Source organism: Acanthaster planci, unplaced genomic scaffold (genome assembly GCF_054643075.1).
Source record: "Acanthaster planci isolate LZ-2023a unplaced genomic scaffold, COTS_SCS Contig138, whole genome shotgun sequence".
Classification (NCBI taxonomy): domain Eukaryota; kingdom Metazoa; phylum Echinodermata; class Asteroidea; order Valvatida; family Acanthasteridae; genus Acanthaster; species Acanthaster planci.
Window position 1 is genome coordinate 28,279 of NW_028257759.1, and position 17,779 is coordinate 46,057.

Below are 17,779 nucleotides of genomic sequence, written 5' to 3' on the forward strand. Positions count from 1 at the left end.
TTATCTTCCGCTGATTATTCCACATTAAGTACACTCTATTACTTTGTCACCGGAAACAACTTCAACTTATCAAATTTGTTACCATTCCAGCCCCACCTTACTGTGTGCATTTATTACTTCAGTGGGATTTGTCCTGCCTCAAAAATTGGCAAGCGATGCATTGTATGCAGAGGAAACAAGACACATTTATTGCTTTCACTTTTTCTGCAATGTTGGATTTCATTTAAGTGACAGAGTTGTTAAAAGTATCACCTGCTGCAATTTTACTAAATACATTGCTTGCTTTTTTTATAAGCAGAAAAACCTGTCTAATTAGAAATATCATCTGCAGAAAAAATACATTCACAAAAGAAATGCTAACTTTAACTTTTGTCCTGTGTCATGTTTCATTGTAGACAAAATATGCCAATGTACAAAGAAGGAAAAAGACTAGCAGCCCTACATAAGGTCCACTATCTCTGAAGTTAGATTTACAAGTACAGTCGGACCTCGTTAATAAGAGAAGGTCCAACCAGGTTTCAGTAATTTCATTCATACCTTGTTTCTCCAGAATGTATGTAGTTGCAAACACAGTAAAAATACATGTACATACACACAACGATCATACCGCTGGCCTGGGTCCCTATGTTTTAACAATGATACCCTCTCCGTTCAATGTACCGTTACCTACATGTAATTCCAGGGGGAGTAACAACGCAAAAGTGCATGCTATACAACTAAACTTGTGCAAGTCTTTCACTTAGTTTCACACCAAATATTGTAGTCTTTGCTTTACATATTGAAAGCACTGACAATACAAAAATCTGGAAAGTCCCACAGAAATTCCGGATAGTCTCACAGAAATTCTGGGAATTCAGAAAAATCTGGAGAAATCCCACCCCTGATTATTCTGGCATTTATAGACAAGTGTTGCCTTCAGCAACAGTCTCCTGACAGCTCTGTCACATTCCTTGTTGCAAATTACCATGCATTTCTCACATGGGAAGAGGGTAAAGTAGAACTTGTCGTAAAGTGGGCCCTTGCTCATTGCATCTTAGAGAAAGACGTCTGGCTTTGACCTGTGATAGTCCACGGTAACCACTGGATACTGTTGGTCGTACTAAGACAGTTGGTTATTGTAAACTCCTTCCATGGAGAAAACATGCACTCTGCAGCCTCATTCATGGTCATGTACGACACTCTTCTTGCTGTAACGTATTCAACATCGTTTCCCGTGTCAAATTGGCAGGTTTTTGTGCCGACTGATGTACCCTTCAAGAAGAATGGAAGCGATTGTGGTGTCTTTGAAAGTGCTGCTGCGAATGCGACAGTAGTTACCAGAAGTATTCACAAGCCGAAATGCAAAGAGTGTTAAAATGTTGATGTGAAATTTAAAATGACAGGTGATTCAATTTTCATGTAAACCGATGTTAACATACCAGAAGATCCTTCAAAGATACTGCTGTTATCTCAGAGGCTAATTCTCCAATCACCCCCGGTGTCATGTACTGTATCTACAATTTAATGCCTCTGTCGCCAATACGATTAATTCAACAGTGTACTTTGACAGTAAGACTCATTTGTAAAATGCAATCTCTTTTAAAATTACAGTTATCAAGTAGAAAGTTTGCTTATTTCTCTTCACAGAAAAAATAGGACGCGTTTAGTTCAAAATTTGCTAATCTTGAATAGTGAACATTAGATTCCTTATCATACATTATCTTTTGGAATCCTCCAATGACCAACGCTGATTGACAAGGAGCTCCACTGCCAGTTTTACTTTCAGTTTTGCGGCAATAAGCTAACAAAATTCACTCTGTTGTGAGCAAGAGTTCCAATGAAAGAAATAAATGAGGATAATATCAGATGCGCAGCTTTTAAATACTTCCTGAGTCTCTCATCTGTATTCGGATCCCCAGCTACCACTTTCCATCTCTACCCTCATCTCCTTTATCATGTCCTTTACTGCCTCTCCATTTCACCTACCCGCCCAAAAAGTACAGTGTTTCACAATGTACAACAACTCAAACGTTACCTGTTGCTAGGACCCTGTGAGCCCTTGTCAGTCTGCCCTGATACACAGCAATTTTTAACACATGTACCCTAGAAGGACTTAGCGCCGCCATGCACTGGACATGTATACACACAAAAAACAATTGCCTTCAAATTTAATGAAGAAATAAAATAACTAAAATGACTTCTTCTGAAAGCATTCAGCCTAAGCATAACATGTATACACTGCTTTCAGAGGGTTCACCAACCTTCATTAACTTAAGAATTCAATTTGGCATGTCTGGATTATGTTTCCCCTGTTTTCATGCAGAGAAACATGTTTTAATAAACAGGTTCTGTTAGAGCCTCTATAGTTGTTCTTTCAAGGTTGGTGGTTTGCTTGCCTTTTTGTGTGGCATCGCAGTACTGTAGCCTACACAAGTCGTGTACATGTACACCCATCGTACCATCGCTACAGAAGGGGTCAATTTTGACTCACGGTAAGATCCCTTCTTGGGATGCTTTTGGGCCACAAAAAGAAGCTCGATGAGAAAGTGATCCTTCGTACCAGGAGGGTGAGTGAGTACACATTTAAGTGCCTTACTTAATGTTAAACATGTTAAATGCTACCTCCGGCTGCCTCCAGCTACATGTACAAGTACCTCCAACTTTTACCAACATCCTGTTTTAACAGTGGTGCATAACATCAGTGTAGTGTATACCCAGCTAACAATTTGACGTTGTGACGACATTGCCACAAGGTCACGTTTTTGTTTCCACAATGTTACAAAAGTGATGTTGTAGCTACGTAAAAATGTCGACTCCCAGTTTCATTGCCACAACGTCATCGCACAACATTATGAAGACGTTTTTACAACGTCAATAGGACATGATGCTTTGACGTGTCCGCAACAATGCTGCAACTGAAATATCACGTTTATACAACATTTGGGCACGTAACAGCGACATACTTACGATCTGATTTTTACCACAACGTTTTGGCAACTTAATCGGCACGTAATAGATACGTCTTTACAACCCTGTAGGAACGCGACCACGACTTAACTGCCACATTACTGCAACCTTGGCGAGGATGTTTGTACAACTTGTGGGTACGTCAATACAACTATGCAGCTTCCTAAATGCAACGTATATAACACCGCATTGCAACACATTTGGAACGTAGTAGCTAAATGTAGTTGTAGATATGCGTATGCAACCTCTTTGGGACGTGATTACATCTTGATGAGCACGATATAGAAACCTATTCACAACCTTGTGGGCACGTCTATGCAACTTTGTAGTCACGTTAATGTAACATTCCAGTGACGTTACTGCAACGTCTTGAGTACAGCACTACAACATTGGAGGGACGTTTTAGCAACTAATTTGGTACGGTACTGAAACATTTGGGGAACGTTACTGCAGCTTGTACTGCAACCATTTAGACACTGTACTGCAACCATTGTTGACAACAGTCCTGCAACTTTAAGGGCACCACTTATTTGATGCTTAATGGTTGCACTCATTTTTACATCAGTCCTACCACATTAAACATACCTATCGACGAATGACAACAAAACAACTGAATCAGAAATACTTTCTCTACTTTTATTACAAAGAATGTACTCTAAACTTTGACGGTCGAAACCATTACAAATTTTAGTGATGTGACGTCATTTGTGATTTGGTGGGCCTATAATTAAAAAAAAGATTACAGCAGCACATATATATTCCGTGTCATTTTCCATTCTAAACGACAATGTTGGAAAAGGTAGTTAATTACATCCTCAAGTCGACGGCTGGTGGTGTAGAAACTTAAAAACATCAAATCGTGATTATTTGGTGGAATTTTTGGTTCCCCCGAAAATATTTGGTTTGCAATCTTTTGTGAAAGTTATGAACTGGGGGCAAAGTACGCACAGAAAATAACGGAAAAAACATTCAGCAACGGCCTGATTTTTTTTTCCTTTTTTGTGATACGTACACAGTGAACTAGATTCTTGTGTGGACCTGTGTGTAAAAGTGCCAAAATAACTTATTTTACAAAGGCTGAGAACATGAATTATGTGAGAAGAACTACGAACAGAGGATGCAGTGCTGTCATTCATTCATTGTCCGCGTCATCTCGGACAGGATTCTGGACAAAAGAAGAGAGAAATATCACAATAAATATCTTCCCTTGCATACAACAGACATTGATAGAAAACACTGACAACTGTTTTTACTCAGTTGTTTATAAAACGGTCACCATAGTGTCTATTAGTATTTATGCATGTCATTTCAACTCTTTCCGATAAACTCTCCAAAGTATTCAGGTATGCAGATTCCTAACTTCAGGTGCAAACTATCCTGGACAGATAATAGTTCTTACCTAAGGCCACGACTGTGAAATTGACATAATAAATATTACTTTGCACATGTTAACGGCAATCAACTCTTCCTAAAAATGACATTTAAGTATGATATACCTTAAATCAAGTCCCTCCAGGTTTGTTGGGGGCATGCTTCAAAAATGAAGCGATCTCTTCCCTTACTTTGGCTTCAGCAGTTCTTTGTGTCACCATGCAGGCCCCTGATAAACGGGAAATTAACATCGAAACCAGAATGTATCAAATGCAATGTAATTAGGACCAAATGATTATCTTTTTAATTAAATACACCCTCTGAAAATCTGACAGAAAACATTTTTAAAGGAGAACAAGGAAAAAACCTGAGATTACAATAGCTACACAACAATTTATGATATTAAATTGAATTACAGCATCGCAATAATGATTAAACAGTATGACAGACAAAAAAGTTAGTGTCTTTTGGTCAGCGCATTTTCGTAGAGAAGTGTAAAATGTAGGTAAAAATGATACTTACGAACAACAATCATGCACAGAGGGTGACTTTCGAAGGAACGCTTCCCTTTCCGACCACGGAGACTGTAGAACGACCACAGACGGAATGTTCCCATCTTTCGCATCATGCGGCGAACTATGTCGCCGCACGAAGTGCCCCCTACCGCGCCCAGATAGCGCAACTGCAAAGCAAAGGAGAAGACCCTACATTGTTAAGCAAAGATTACAATTGTTACCATAAATGCATTGAACATGTAATGTTCAAGATACAAGGTTATTTCAGGGTCAGTGCTGAAATAAACTCGTGGAATAAAAAGACTTATTTACCATTTGTTTTCTAAAGGAACTATCTTGGAGCTTTTCCTTCATTTGTTCCATGTCGTCGATAGTGTCCATGGGCTCAGTCAGAGGCTCCTCGTACGGGTAATTAGAAGCACTGGCATCACCAGATGACACCAGTCTTCTAAGTAGGGACAGCTCCTCCTTTTGGTTTTTGATGATGGTGTCCAGTTTCATCAGCACAGTTATTTCAAAGTCTAAGGATTTGAACGAAGAAATCATGGTTCAGATCCAAATTAATATTCTTTACAAGAGAAGAGTTGACTCGTCCTTTGAGAAAAATAAGATGACTTAAAAATGGAAAGTAGAAAATGGGAAATTTCCCATATTTATGATTATGTTTTTCAAGAGATATTCAGTAGGGTGTAAAACGTGGTAATATATTCTGAATTCAAGAGAATGAAAAACACCGAAATCAAATTTTTGCAATGAATACATTTTGGAAAAAACAATGTACTGTAAAGTATAAACAACTTACTTTGGCTCCTTTTACCCGTAGGCCTAAACGGCGTGGATGTATTTCCACCTACGTAGAGTAACAAAACATTACGGAGAAACGGTACACATTAAAACAGCCAGTTTGAGTATAGCTCAAGCAATGACATTCGTGTAAAGGGTTGAGACCTCTTGGTTCAGAAGCAATTTGCACTATGCTAAATGACGTAACCATCAACCCAAATATATTATCATGTTTTCTGATCTTATTTTGAGTTTTTAGGCTTTATGCTAGTTAGACGAAAATTATTTCTGTTATTACCTGTCTGATTCAATTTAAACTTTCAGTAGGATGAGTAAATATCTGAACAAGCTGCTATTTTATACTCCATTCAATATTTTACGCTAAAACACAGTTCCGTAATTACAGTAGAATATACTGATCCATACCGTCTGTGCACGAAGCATTCGAAGAAGTCGAGGGGACCGAGGAGGCTGGAGTTGTGCTGTGGGACATAGTCACTGCATCCATGTAAATTTGAAAAGGTGACAAAGGTAGTGAAGAAATGTGAGTGACTTCTTGTATACTTTGATAAACTTCGCTTAACTCTGAGCGATTTGCTTGTAATACGTATCGGGACACTAAATTTAGCAACGGCACTTGAACATCATAGACGACAGATTATAGCAAAAGAAACAATACATGTAATAGGGAGGAAAATTAAAGGCTCTACCTTGGTTGAGAAAATCGATGTCTACATCTGGGGGATTTGGTAGGGACTTCGGGGTTGGTTGCTTCTTCAATGGTGCAATATATGAAAATATTACAAAGGCGATCAACATTAGGCATAAGAGACAATTTCCGTGCGTGACGTGTTTACTTCATAAGACAGTCATTGCTCTCAAACAAGGTTGATGCGTTCAGGAATTTTACTTACCATATTCGCTGTCACTCCCCACCTCTGACGAGGAAGACGACTGATATCTAGCAGGTCGCTTTCGTCGACGGGGCTCATCATCGCTGTCCACCGATTCGACAGTTGACGTATCCTCTGCAATTTTTGCATTATGGAGTGCCTTTTCATACGAATCTGTAAAATAATTTGCAACACATTACACAGTGTTGCAAATGGCATCATAAAAATGTATATCATACAAAGTGTACATTAAATGTACATCGAATGCTCAATTCATTGCGTGTTCAACTTTACTTATACTTGGATTCGAGCGCACTTCTAATAATAAATTTAGTGAAAGAGAATGGCTGCATACCTTGCCCACATTTCACCGTGTAACTTTTTTGATCATGATAAAACACTATTCCTCTTTCCTTTTGATTGAATTATAATGTTGCAAAAGGGGCATTTACCAGTATAACTGAACACCCGTATCTCGTAGCTGCTCCACTTTTCTTCATCTGGAATCTCCCCTTTACGAACCCTTGTTGAGACATTCTTTTTGGGCCAGAAACACCTCAATGGTTCCTTGATAAAAAAGACAAAAAAAATCACCATCGCATAAATATGATACATCAGGCCTGTATATTGTAAAGACAAAATGAACAGAGTCTATCTGTGACAATAATTTTTAAAATCGTCTATTTTAAATCTATTGAAACGTAATGCAGTAATTGCTAATGCACTAACACTTATGAAGGACACAATTTGTAGCTACTGACCCCTTGTTTTTTCCTTATCCATGATTTATGGACAACTTCCACTGACCCTTCCTGAAGAAATTCCACGACAGCAAAGGTAGTCATAGCACAACTGTTACAACGAATCGAGTCGAAACTGCCCTCTACACAATACACCTGTCAAATACGGGTTAGAAATGCAACAGTTCATGCAAGGAGAGTGACCCAAACCTTATTCTCCGTACTTTCCACATGCTCGTTAATACGCCAACATGGATAAAATTTATCAGTCGTGGATACTGGGAAAGGGGTCAAACTGCCCTACTCTTGGATTGTTTTTAAGTATTAACAGTATTATGAAGAAGGAGGCCTCTTCTCAAGGTTGAAGCTGCAAGCAATAGTTTATCCTGTTTTTTTTGGGGGGGTCTAACAAAGATTTGGGGCACTGGCGAGTTGTACGTTAACTTTGCAGAACAGTGGAACTGCCAAAAAAAAAAATAAATAAATAAATCCCCCTAGATATCACACAGTTTTGGTGTGAACCAGAAATGTACAGATTGAGTATGGTTTACTTTCTGGTATTAGCAAACTGATTAATCTAATCAATATCAACCTTATAGCTTTTAAATTTACTTTTAATGAATGTTAACACTGATTGATTAAGCGTATTTTTCTTCTCACAATTACCAAACTCAGGAGGCTTTGAAACAAATTAACTTTAATTAATGTACAGCACCTTCAAAAGTCATGCAGTATTGCCAGAAAGACTGCAGATGAATCCTTCTCAATCACAATGGCCTTCCTCACCAGAGACTCTTGTGGGATTCGCTTCGTGGATGTGACGTATTTATTGACTTTAAAACACCCAATTAGGCGAGAATCACAAGGTTGTAAAAACACTGGTTCGGTATTACTATAAACCCTACAAAGAAAAACTTGGCGACCGTCATCATCTTTTTCGTCATCTCCAGTCACTTTGCAAACAGAATGCCCGTCTAGGATGTACCCATTATTTGGCTTTTTATTCGATACTTGAGGACATGGGAATTTTGGAATATTCCTGAGCTTCGCTGTTTCACTAATCCTCTGCTCTGCTAATCCTGGCTATTTGCACGACTGGGTTTCGACCTGACCGTACCAGCCTCTTCAACTGTTGCAAATAATTCTCAAAAATGAATGCACTGTACTTGTCCAGACTTCCAAGCTCACTTGCATCTTCAGCCAAATGAACCATACTATGCACGTTATAGACAAGAAACTTAACGCCATACAGCTTAAAACATTGAGAAACAAAACATGACAACTTGTTTAATTACTGGGATAGCACATCCGATTATTTATACCACCCTTTCAGAGGATAACAAAGAAGATACCAACCGACAACGTAATGAAAACCTATCTTTAACCCTACATGTAACTGCCCAAAACCTGCCATACTCCAACAGCAGGTTTTGTGAGGTTTTGGCAGGTTTGGTACCGTACCTGAGGAACTTGTTGAATTTTGTGAGACTTGGGATGAAAGGCCCAGGGAGATGGTGTTGGATTCTGTGTGAGTTGGGACACACACACGGGTCACTGTGCAGTGTCTGGCTTGCTGTACCAGTTGTTGGACTATGCTTGATTTTCTCAGGTTTGGTACTGTTCAGTGCAAGTCATCCTATACTGCACAGACCCATCCATACCATATGACTCAAACTCCCGCTAACGGGCTCATTCTGTTGGTGTTTATCATGTTGGTACAGTAACCTGCATGTACAAGTACATAGACAAGTACATGAACCTGTTGGATTTTGTGAGGTTCAGTGGGCTTTCTAATGCAGGAGCCTAGGGGGTTAGGGTTAACACTTAAATTAAGCATCATTATGAAAATACCTTCGTACAACATAATAACAACACCACAATCCAACGTAACGACAACGTAGTGAATATACCTAGGCACTACGTCACAGTAACGTAAAAACAGGTAACATTTCGACAACGTTATGAAAACACCCACGTTTTAATGTCATCACAACGTCAAGATTAAAACATTACAGCAACATTTCAAAACACCACATTACAACGAGAAACAACCATCGCACAACGTCAACGCAACGTTATATGGCAACTTTCAAAGGACGTTGTGAAAATAACCAGAATACAACTTTTATACAACCACTGACTGAACACTCAAAGGTTGTGGTAACGTTGTTGTAATGTCATCATGGCACATGACCAAATGACAACCTTTACACAACGTTTCATAACGTTGTGGCAACGTTATGTGTTAGCTGGGTACCCATTTGAATGACATTTTTTCAAAGGTATACATGTACATGTAGGTCTTGTATGATTTTTTTTCTGTAAGGCAGTATGGGTAAAAAAACAGCAAGTCTAAGTAATCAGAAATAAAGGAGGGCACCCTAAGTATTAGACTGTTAACATTTCAAATCATGGAAATGTAGTCAAATAGGCCTAGGCTAGCTGTTTAACCAAGACACTTGTAAGGTTACACATTGAAAATATACACTGTACATGTAAGTTGCCATGATTGATTGGTTTAAGTTTGGTTTTCCTTCTGATTAATGCATTTTGTATGGGTAGTCGTTAGATCACGTTGGGCGTTGTCTTCATTTAAATTACACTGCAACACTGCACTACACTCGTAATGAGTAAATTACAATGTAAATTACAATGTAATTTACCCTGCACTAGTACAATGTACATGTACATTGTACATTTAGGACTGCAATGTACATGTAGACGACATCCACTGGGCTACATGTAGGTAACGTTAGTCCTACACTTTTGCAAATGACTGTGACACCACACTTCGTTTTCTCAGTGGTTTGACTTGTGCCTTATTCCAGTGTGCAGTAAACAATTATGCCATCAAATCTGCCAGCACCTGGTGGAACCAACCTACAAAGCATGACTCAACACTGGGTCACTGGTCATGCTGGTCCCCACATCATTAACAGGCCTACTCAAAACTTTAACAAACTTTGTTATACCGATTCAAGGAAATAACTTGGGAATCTACTCTTGATATTCAAAAGTAGGATTGCACATTTAGATCTTCTCAAACTTGTAAAAAAGGCTCATTAATTTTTAAAAGTTAGCCACTATGCCCCTCACTCCGACCTGCGCGTGATAACCACAGACGGGGTGTTTGCACAGTAGAACCAGAACCAGTAGGCATGTACGGTGACGATGGCCTTTGCACCGACTAGGAAAAGTATATGTACATGTACATGTACGTGTCAAAACGTTAGCAAGTCCTGAAAACAAAAAGGGGTTTTCACGTACCTGCATCAATTGACCATCTTTGGAGTTGTTTATGTGGGAAAGTGGTACTGTAGGGTGTCCCACGCTTCACCAATGACTTCCTTTTTGGGGTAAAATCGTGAAGTTTTAAAAAACGTGAGAACTAAAACTTCAAGCGCAGTATAATCATCGCGGGCCGGACGGACATGACTAACGCATGTAAAGCGCCCTCAATTGGAAAAGGCCAGTACGCGTACGCTAACAAGACTACTTGAGCTTCAAGAACGTTCGAGCATTGGGGCAAGCACAGAGCAAGGACTTACAGAGCAGTGACTTGGAGGTCAAGTAGTACGAGAACCGCGCTGTCGTCAAGTTTGTGATTGTGCACGTTACAAGAGGGAGGGGCTCCTCCCCCATCTGACCGGGGTTTCTTTGAACATTTTGCCAAATCAAAGGGCCCTCTTTCATTTTTTTTTCTCATATCACAGTTTTTATATTAGGGAAAAGTGAGTAAATCAAATCAAATTAAACTACTTGAAATTACCTCGGCGTTAACACCCTTCTACCTTTATTTTTTTTTTCAGTTTGATCCTGATGAATGCAGTGCCCTCCCCCATCCCAGGAGAAATGCCAACACCTATGCCTAACAAGAACCGTTTCGGCAAATGAAATATTTCCACAATATAATTCAATGTAAATCAGAGACTTATTTTTTTCTGATCTTATTCTTTCATTCAGGCAAGAGAAAGACTTGAACAATACCTTTTAAAATTTTTCATATTCCTTGGGGTGTCCTCATTAAATCAATTTTCCTTTCATAGCTTCTTAAATTTCCGGAGCACTTTTCAACGAGAGTAATCCATATGGCATAACTTCCAGGTTTTTTACATACTAAATGTAAGTAACTTAAGAGGAACAGAAAGTTGCAAAAAAGGAGTAATAAAGTGCAGTTCAAATCATGGACATATTATTGATGTCTCATGCCGCATATTTTATTTCATTCAATTAAAATCCTCCGACTATTACACTGATTACAGAGGTTACAAAACGTACATGGAGTATTCATCTAGACTTCAAAATTCCCTTAGTTTGCCTCGAGTATATTGACCTTGAGTGGCATAGAACAGGCCATACAAGATCAAATATCAGTGTACTTTCTCACCCATATTTCTCCAAAATGTCTAAAGAGCAAAGGGCTTGTATTTATATTACATAAGCCTGACACATAAGCAAGCCCGTTTTTGATAGGTGGACCATTCTGGAATACAAAATGCATAGATCAAAGCCACTTAGAAGTTTCCTGAGGGAGACTGGAAGTGTTCAGTACTAAGGCCTTAAGCTATTTTATTTTTCTATCGCAAGGTGTTCCCATCATAAGACTCTAATCTGTGACTTTCAAGACCAAGCATGGCAAATCGGATAGTGAATCTTCTGTTTATGAAAAAAAATCAAAGAAGTGGAAATAAAGAAACATGAATTGCAATTTACTTCTCAAATCTTCCACCCCTTTCCTCTTGTCCACTTGCAGGTGGGTATAGTTTTTGGCCAAAAATTTCAACTCTTGAAAAAGGTAAGATATGGCCATCAACACAGACAACTCCATAAGTACTGATTTACACGAGTCATTTGAAGAGTATATGTACCATATTTTTTACAACAACCTCATACTTTTCAACAAAGTGGGACATGCCCATGGAGTGGTATATACTGTACTACAATAGGGCCATATATGCACGGCTGCCAAATTCATATTCAACACACAGTGTACCTCCACAGACTTCTCAGACTTTGTGTGTGCTTGAAAAACAAAACAGAGCATTGGCATTATAAATTTAAATGTCAGTCGAGTTGACTGAGTCAAGGTATGCTTGGTGTTTGAAACCATTAGCTTGTACCTGTGTATACAGATGGCCAGATAATGGCAATATGCACTCTTGTCTAAAATGGATTTACAAAAATAGAAATAAGAGCATATCTTGTTTAAATACAGACATTCAAGGAAAAGGGACCTTCAAATTTAAGAGTTGCTGTTGAACCTTCCCATTTTATTTGTTTTCTCTTTGGCAAACAGCAGACTCTATCTACATACATGTAAATATCTGTTTGTTTGTCTATCAAATTAGCAATCTAATTTATTCGCGGCAAGAGCCTTGTTCAAGTCATGAAAGAGACAATAGGCAAGGACAGTTGTTTGCAGAAAAAGATACAAATTTTCCAGAAGCACCTAATGCGTGAAGCTCCTATCAGAAATACAATTTTAAGCTTGAGTTAGTTACATTTACTGACTATGAGTACAATTGACATCTTCTTTCCCATACCGAGATATGGAATGTGTTTCAAAACCTAAAATTCACATTTGCATTACACTTTTATTTGTTGTTTACATCGTACAATTTTTGTTTTACATCTGCATTTTGTACACATTCTGAGTCAATTCATCTGCAGTCATAAAAATTGGACGATGATCTATGGGGGACATCACTGTTCAAATATGAAGTAAATTAAAAGCCTTCAGAAAACTACAAATAAAGAAAAGGTCTTGATTATTCACTTAAAAAGTTACAGATGTTTGGAATTGAAATAAAACTTTAAGTAGACATCACACACCAAATTTATGTTAACCTATGTACAGACTTCCTTGAGTGAACCACAAACGATCAGTCTGTATTATGACCACATTAAGAAATATTAATTCAGAAGGTATTTATGACCATGGGTCACTGCAATTTCTATAAATACTGCAAACTTCCTAGCCCTTCACATCACTCCTGCAATGGGCAAGGTTACACCCGCTGATTGCACTGCTACAGTGCGGGGCAGCATCTCCGATAATCCCCAGCAAAACAAAAGCAATAAGCGACCAATGTAAAAAAAAAAAGAAATCTGCCCCTGCTGCTACCATAACCAATACCATTTCCCCTGTGTAATTTCAACAACAATAACAATAGCAATTCCAGCTTTATTTATTGATGGTAGCAATATAATCTCCAGTATGTTTTTCAAAGGGCTGCCAGTAACCACTTGAGAAACGTGACGATCTTCAAATTACAACTGCAAAGATATGAGGATAATGTTCAGTTTTAGAAGTGGAAGGAAAAACTCCACATGAACATTATAGAGAAATTACCCACAAAATTAAGTAAAGACTGAAAAAATCCACATTAAACCTGGGATGGATTCACAAAAGCGGAAGGTGACAAAAGTGTCACTATGCCAACCTGACGCCCCATTCTACCAGTCCACTTTTCACTGCTGAGCCAAACCAACACTGACACCAAAATAAACCTTCAAGACCATATAGTTATGTACAGCATAGTTCTGATATAAGTTGGTTGAAAGAGCTACATTTTCCCAGTAGACATAATGGTCTGGGCAGTTAGTGGGGAGGCTCTGGCTGGGGCAGCAGTGCTGCTGCCGTCATGGGGATGCCACCAGTGGCAGCATCAGTGCCTGGTGTCTCATGCGTCACAGTGCCGCCTGTTTCCTGCGTCAGTACCTCCTGTCTCCTGCATCCTCTTCTGTCGCTTCTCCTGCAGCTCCTTCTGGATCTTGTAGATCTTCTCAGCCAAGAGGTGATAGTACTCCTCCTGTGACAAGACCAGGCAATTAATGAGTGAATTAAAAAGTGAGCAAGGGTGAATGGTTTTCCAGGTGATTTTCCTGCAATGGACTCTGGACTTCCTAAGGGGCCACTCAAAAATTTCAGCGCATTTTTTCAATTTTGACTTCTTTTTGGAAATAGAAGGTGGGTCAAGGAAGTAAATTGAAAATCGAAATTTACTTTTTATAATGAAATCCAGAAAAACGTATCTTTCTGACTTGCCTGAAATACGTGTAGCGTGCACGCCAAGCCAGCATTCCAAAAATGCAATCTTTATTAACTTTGTTTCTATATACAGACATATTGACTGTTCCTGTACATTATTATGTACGTGTGAAACATCATGGAATGAGGTGTTTTTTTTACTCTTAGACTTGGAAGGTGGGAACTTGCAGCGGTGATAAAAGACAAATGTAGCAGGGTACCAGGCGTATTATATAAACCCACTATATAACCAGTTGCTACTAATGGTGATATGTTCATCATCTTGAATCTAAGACTAACCAGACAGCAGCAAACTGCATCCCAATCTGTTGGCTAAAGCTAGGTCTACGTCTCCGCTCCAACAGAAATACATATGCATGTGCGTGGAGATGCGGTTGACTGAAGGCGCAGCCACAGCTCAAGAGGTTGATTTTTGAGTGGATTGGACAGGGCATGCTGTTGTGTGCGCAATCAATTGCAGTCATTTCTTTTGCAATTCCAGCCATCATCTTGGTATACTGTGTTGCATTATAGATTTTTACATGTATTTGAATTTACATGTATATCAAATGCATGTATAATGAACATGTACTGGATGAAAATTCAATTTTTTAAAATCAGGTGGGTGGGAAAAGAGTCAAAATTTAAAAAACATTGAAAATTTTGAGTGGCCCCTAATCTGTGCACGAACCGTCAGTGGAAAGACTCTGATGAGAGACTTGGCAAACACCTGCACTTCTCTAAGAGTAGGAAGTGTCCTTGTACATCATACAGAGTTAGTTGTTTGTGAGGCTAAGTTCAACCTTCCATAAAGTCAAATATTAGGTTCTATTCCAATTTCCAACAAACAGCAGCAACCAACTATTTCTGTTTGTTCATCTGAGTGGTTTTTCCCTCTGAGTTTCAGCAGAGGGATTTGTCTCCTAGTTAAAGACGTTTGGTCCTAATTGGTGATTTATTCCCTGAGTAACAGCAAGATCACAAATTATGAGAAAGGGAACACTGCAAGTCAGAGTAGTTTGGCCTTATTGCTGGATATATGCACAGCTACTTTACAGTGTAATTAATACCTGTATTAGTTTACAGAAATAGACTAGCAATAAAGTCACTAGAGCACCTTTATGCGCCTTGGGGGACTATGAGTGATCAGTTATGTTAGAATTCAGAGGGGAAAACATCAGCATGGAGCAAATAGATAGGGTAAAATGTGTATGTATTTTCAAAGTTAAGGGTAGACCAACAAGAAAACTCAATACCTCTCAAAACTAAATGACCAAATATCTACATACCTCCTCGATTTGAAGCATGGACTATTCAGGAACAGATTTCCTCGAAAATTTAGACTGTTGGAGCCTTAGTTATGTCACAATTGAGAGGGGAAAAGTTCTGCAAATGCGAGAAGGTGAAATATTTTCAAAGTGAAGGGTAGAGCAATGAAAAGACTCAATAACTCTCAAACTAAATGGCCAAGTATCTAAATACCTGCAGGATTTGAAGCGGGGACTATTTATAAACAGATTTCTCTCAATTTAGACTGTTCAAGCTTTGTTATGTCAGATTTGATGAGACGGGAAAAGATCGGGACTATGCAAATGCGATGGGGTAAGATTTTTAGGGGTAGAGGAGAACAAAGACTCAATACCTCTGCAGCTAAATGACCACATATCTAAATACCTGCATGACTTGAAGTGTGGACTATTGAGGAATTGATTTCCTTTACAATTCATATTTTTGGAGCTTTACTTATGTTAGAACTCAGAGGGGAAAACATCAGAATGCAGCAAATGAGATGGGGTGAAATGTGTATGTATTTTCAAAGTTCAGGGTAGATCAATGAAAAGACTCAATAACTCGACGTTTCAACCAGCTGCTCTTGTCATCCTCAAGAGTGGAGCCTGAGCCATGATCCAGATTTTACAGAACTGTACATTGATAGAACTCATGTACAGCTGCTTTGTTTTTTAAGCTGGAACGTGCCTTTTGTTATGAGGGTAAAATCAGAACACGATATAAAGTGCTTACCAAGTGAGTAGTGTTGGCAGTAACAAATATCTGGTGATGTGTTACAATCCAGAAAAAGTGTCTCCCAGGGGTCTAGTCTTGTCTCTTCATTAATGCTTCAACTAACAAAACCAAAGAAACTGTTTCTATCACAGACTGTATGACTACTCACTGAGGAGCCATCACAATATTTAATGCAACATTGAAAACAGAGTCAAATCAAATATCAGGGCCAAACAACATACAAGTACACATCACTGGGACGTCTTTACATGAAAATCATTTTTGTCTTCTCCTTTCTTTCAACTCTCTTCAATTGTTGGTTGGTCAGCAAACGATTCCCGAAAAGTAAAACCTCTCTAGCCTGGAAGCAGCCATTTTACAACTCACACCCCCTCTACTTTCTTGGTCTCTGATAACAACCCCAGAAAGTACAAAAAAGGCCTTATTAAAATTGTCCCAAATCCTCTGATTCCAATATGATTTTGCACACACCCAAGGGCTTTAGCCAAACACTCTCAGCTATTTCACATTTTACCTGCCATCCCCAATTACTATACGGGGATCACAGACTGTGCATAAACCATTCCCAAAGTTATCAATGGTATTAAATCATGGCTCTCCATTTACATGTTTGTCACCCAGTTTTTGGCACAAATTAAATTTATCCACATAGAAAGTCTTCCATTTCTGGCAACTTAGGGAAAAGCAAATAGACCTGTAAACATTACAATGTCCATGCTTACTTTACATGTACATCTAGCAGTGTTTCCTATGGCAGCAAGGTGGGAAGCAAGACATTAAGTCAAAGTAGAAAAGTGCACATTTGACGTCATTATGTTTTAGATCTTTAATGAGACATTACCAGAAGTCAAATCAAATCAGAAGTCAAAATGAGTGCACAGGAGACTCAATCATACCTTTGGGATTACTAACATTGGACCCATTCACCTTTTACCCAGAAGGCAGTAGCAAGAGATCAAAGTAGCGATCACCTCAACAACCAGCACAGAACTCCATAATCAAGAAACTGCAGCAGTGGCTTACTAAGCGGTTTATGCTCTGGCTGAAATGGACACACACAACAGTCATGAAAAACATGCAAAGGAAGAAAAGAAAATACAACATGAGTGTATAACCTGGATTGACTGGTTCTCAGAGGGCAGTGGGAGGATATATTGAGAGAGGTGGAGAAAACTGATTGAGAAGTTGTTAGTGCTTCCCCAATGACCTTCTTCCAGACATGTGGTTCCAGACAGATGTGATTAAAATTTACACCCAGGAATTATGGTCAATATTGGCTTCCATATCATAACTTTCCGGCTTATGTGTGTATTGTAGAAGCCTGCCTGTGTCAAGGACATCATAAAGAAACTCTAGACTCAAAACGCTATTGTACCAACTGAAGCCACCACCAACCATCTGTGAATCTTGGCTTGCATGCCAAATTGTAACAAACTGTTATATTTAAAGGCCTTGTATTTGACACAGAAAGATGGC

The 17,779-nt window shown here is 38.8% G+C and overlaps 1 protein-coding gene and 2 long non-coding RNA genes across 3 annotated transcripts; all 3 read right to left on the reverse strand.

Annotated features, from left to right (window-relative positions):
* Positions 1 to 3,714: 3,714 nt before the first annotated feature.
* Positions 3,715 to 4,991, reverse strand: LOC147795181 (uncharacterized). Its single transcript, XR_015424084.1, has 3 exons — positions 4,840 to 4,991; positions 4,443 to 4,546; positions 3,715 to 4,111 (listed from the first exon to the last, which is right to left on the reverse strand). It is a non-coding gene; the product is annotated as an uncharacterized LOC147795181 (long non-coding RNA).
* A 111-nt stretch (positions 4,992 to 5,102) lies between these two features.
* On the reverse strand, positions 5,103 to 7,391 carry LOC110990593 (uncharacterized). The gene is made up of 5 exons (XM_087132219.1): positions 7,270 to 7,391; positions 6,946 to 7,075; positions 6,530 to 6,682; positions 5,635 to 5,682; positions 5,103 to 5,353 (listed from the first exon to the last, which is right to left on the reverse strand). Exons 1-5 carry the CDS (start codon positions 7,351 to 7,353, stop codon positions 5,103 to 5,105), a joined length of 666 nt encoding a protein of 221 aa, XP_086988345.1. The 5' UTR covers positions 7,354 to 7,391.
* Positions 7,392 to 12,470: 5,079 nt separating this feature from the next.
* LOC110990600 (uncharacterized) lies at positions 12,471 to 16,392 on the reverse strand. The gene is made up of 3 exons (XR_002599887.2): positions 16,301 to 16,392; positions 15,568 to 15,664; positions 12,471 to 14,060 (listed from the first exon to the last, which is right to left on the reverse strand). It is a non-coding gene; the product is annotated as an uncharacterized LOC110990600 (long non-coding RNA).
* Positions 16,393 to 17,779: the final 1,387 nt, after the last annotated feature.

Bases quoted from the DNA above. Each gene is read 5' to 3' on its own strand.
- LOC110990593 (XM_087132219.1), bottom strand. From the start codon at position 7,353: ATGACTACCTTTGCTGTCGTGGAATTTCTTCAGGAAGGGTCAGTGGAA. The intron at 7,076-7,269 runs GTCAGTAGCTAC...TTTTTTATCAAG, and splicing joins GGATAAGGAAAAAACAAGGG to GAACCATTGAGGTGTTTCTG. The intron at 6,683-6,945 runs GCAACATTATAA...ATTATTTTACAG, and splicing joins TACTGGTAAATGCCCCTTTT to ATTCGTATGAAAAGGCACTC.